This window comes from Pseudogymnoascus verrucosus, assembly GCF_001662655.1.
Source record: "Pseudogymnoascus verrucosus strain UAMH 10579 unplaced genomic scaffold scaffold_103, whole genome shotgun sequence".
Lineage (NCBI taxonomy): Eukaryota > Fungi > Ascomycota > Leotiomycetes > Thelebolales > Thelebolaceae > Pseudogymnoascus > Pseudogymnoascus verrucosus.
Genome location: NW_017263754.1, coordinates 10,908 through 11,430, shown reverse-complemented (window position 1 = coordinate 11,430; position 523 = coordinate 10,908). Strand labels below are relative to the sequence as shown.

The following is a 523-nucleotide window of genomic DNA, read 5'->3' as shown; positions in this document are numbered from 1 at the left end:
TATAGAGCTGTTCTTTATATTTTAATACATCCTACTAGTAACAATCCAAAGCCTTTATTCCTCCCTTTAATATATAGATACTTAGTATAATCATTTATCAACAATTGATACCTCGGGAAACTCGGCCACTGTCTGGTGGAGGATCTTCGGGTTTTTATGGCGAAGGACGAGATCAAGGAAGGCGACCACATAAGTCTGCACAATATCCAAGGCCCTCAGTCCATCCAAAGTCCCGACCCGCCCCGAAGCTGCGTCGAGAATCTCTTGCGGCGCATGAAGCACGTTCAACAAAGCTGGCAAGTCGGAGAAGGTGTAGTGCTGCGACTTAGCCAAGCCCAGCTCGAGTTTCCACGATCGCAGATGCGACCAAGTCTCTGCCCAGCTATCGTCAGTCGCCTGCGTCTTGTTCTCATGCCCGAAAATGAGGAACGGGCGATCGAGTCCTTTGTTCATAACTGTGCTAAAGAAGGAGCCGTCGAGATTGATGCCTCCGACAATACGCTTGTCGCGGAGCATAGCTTGC

General features: G+C 48.9%; 1 protein-coding gene across 1 annotated transcript; it reads right to left on the bottom strand.

Annotated features, from left to right (window-relative positions):
• Window positions 1-5: 5 nt before the first annotated feature.
• On the bottom strand, window positions 6-523 carry VE01_10660 (uncharacterized protein). The gene has a single exon (XM_018280053.2). The coding sequence runs from the start codon at window positions 514-516 to the stop codon at window positions 91-93; it is 426 nt and encodes a 141-aa protein (XP_018125057.2). The 5' UTR covers window positions 517-523; the 3' UTR covers window positions 6-90.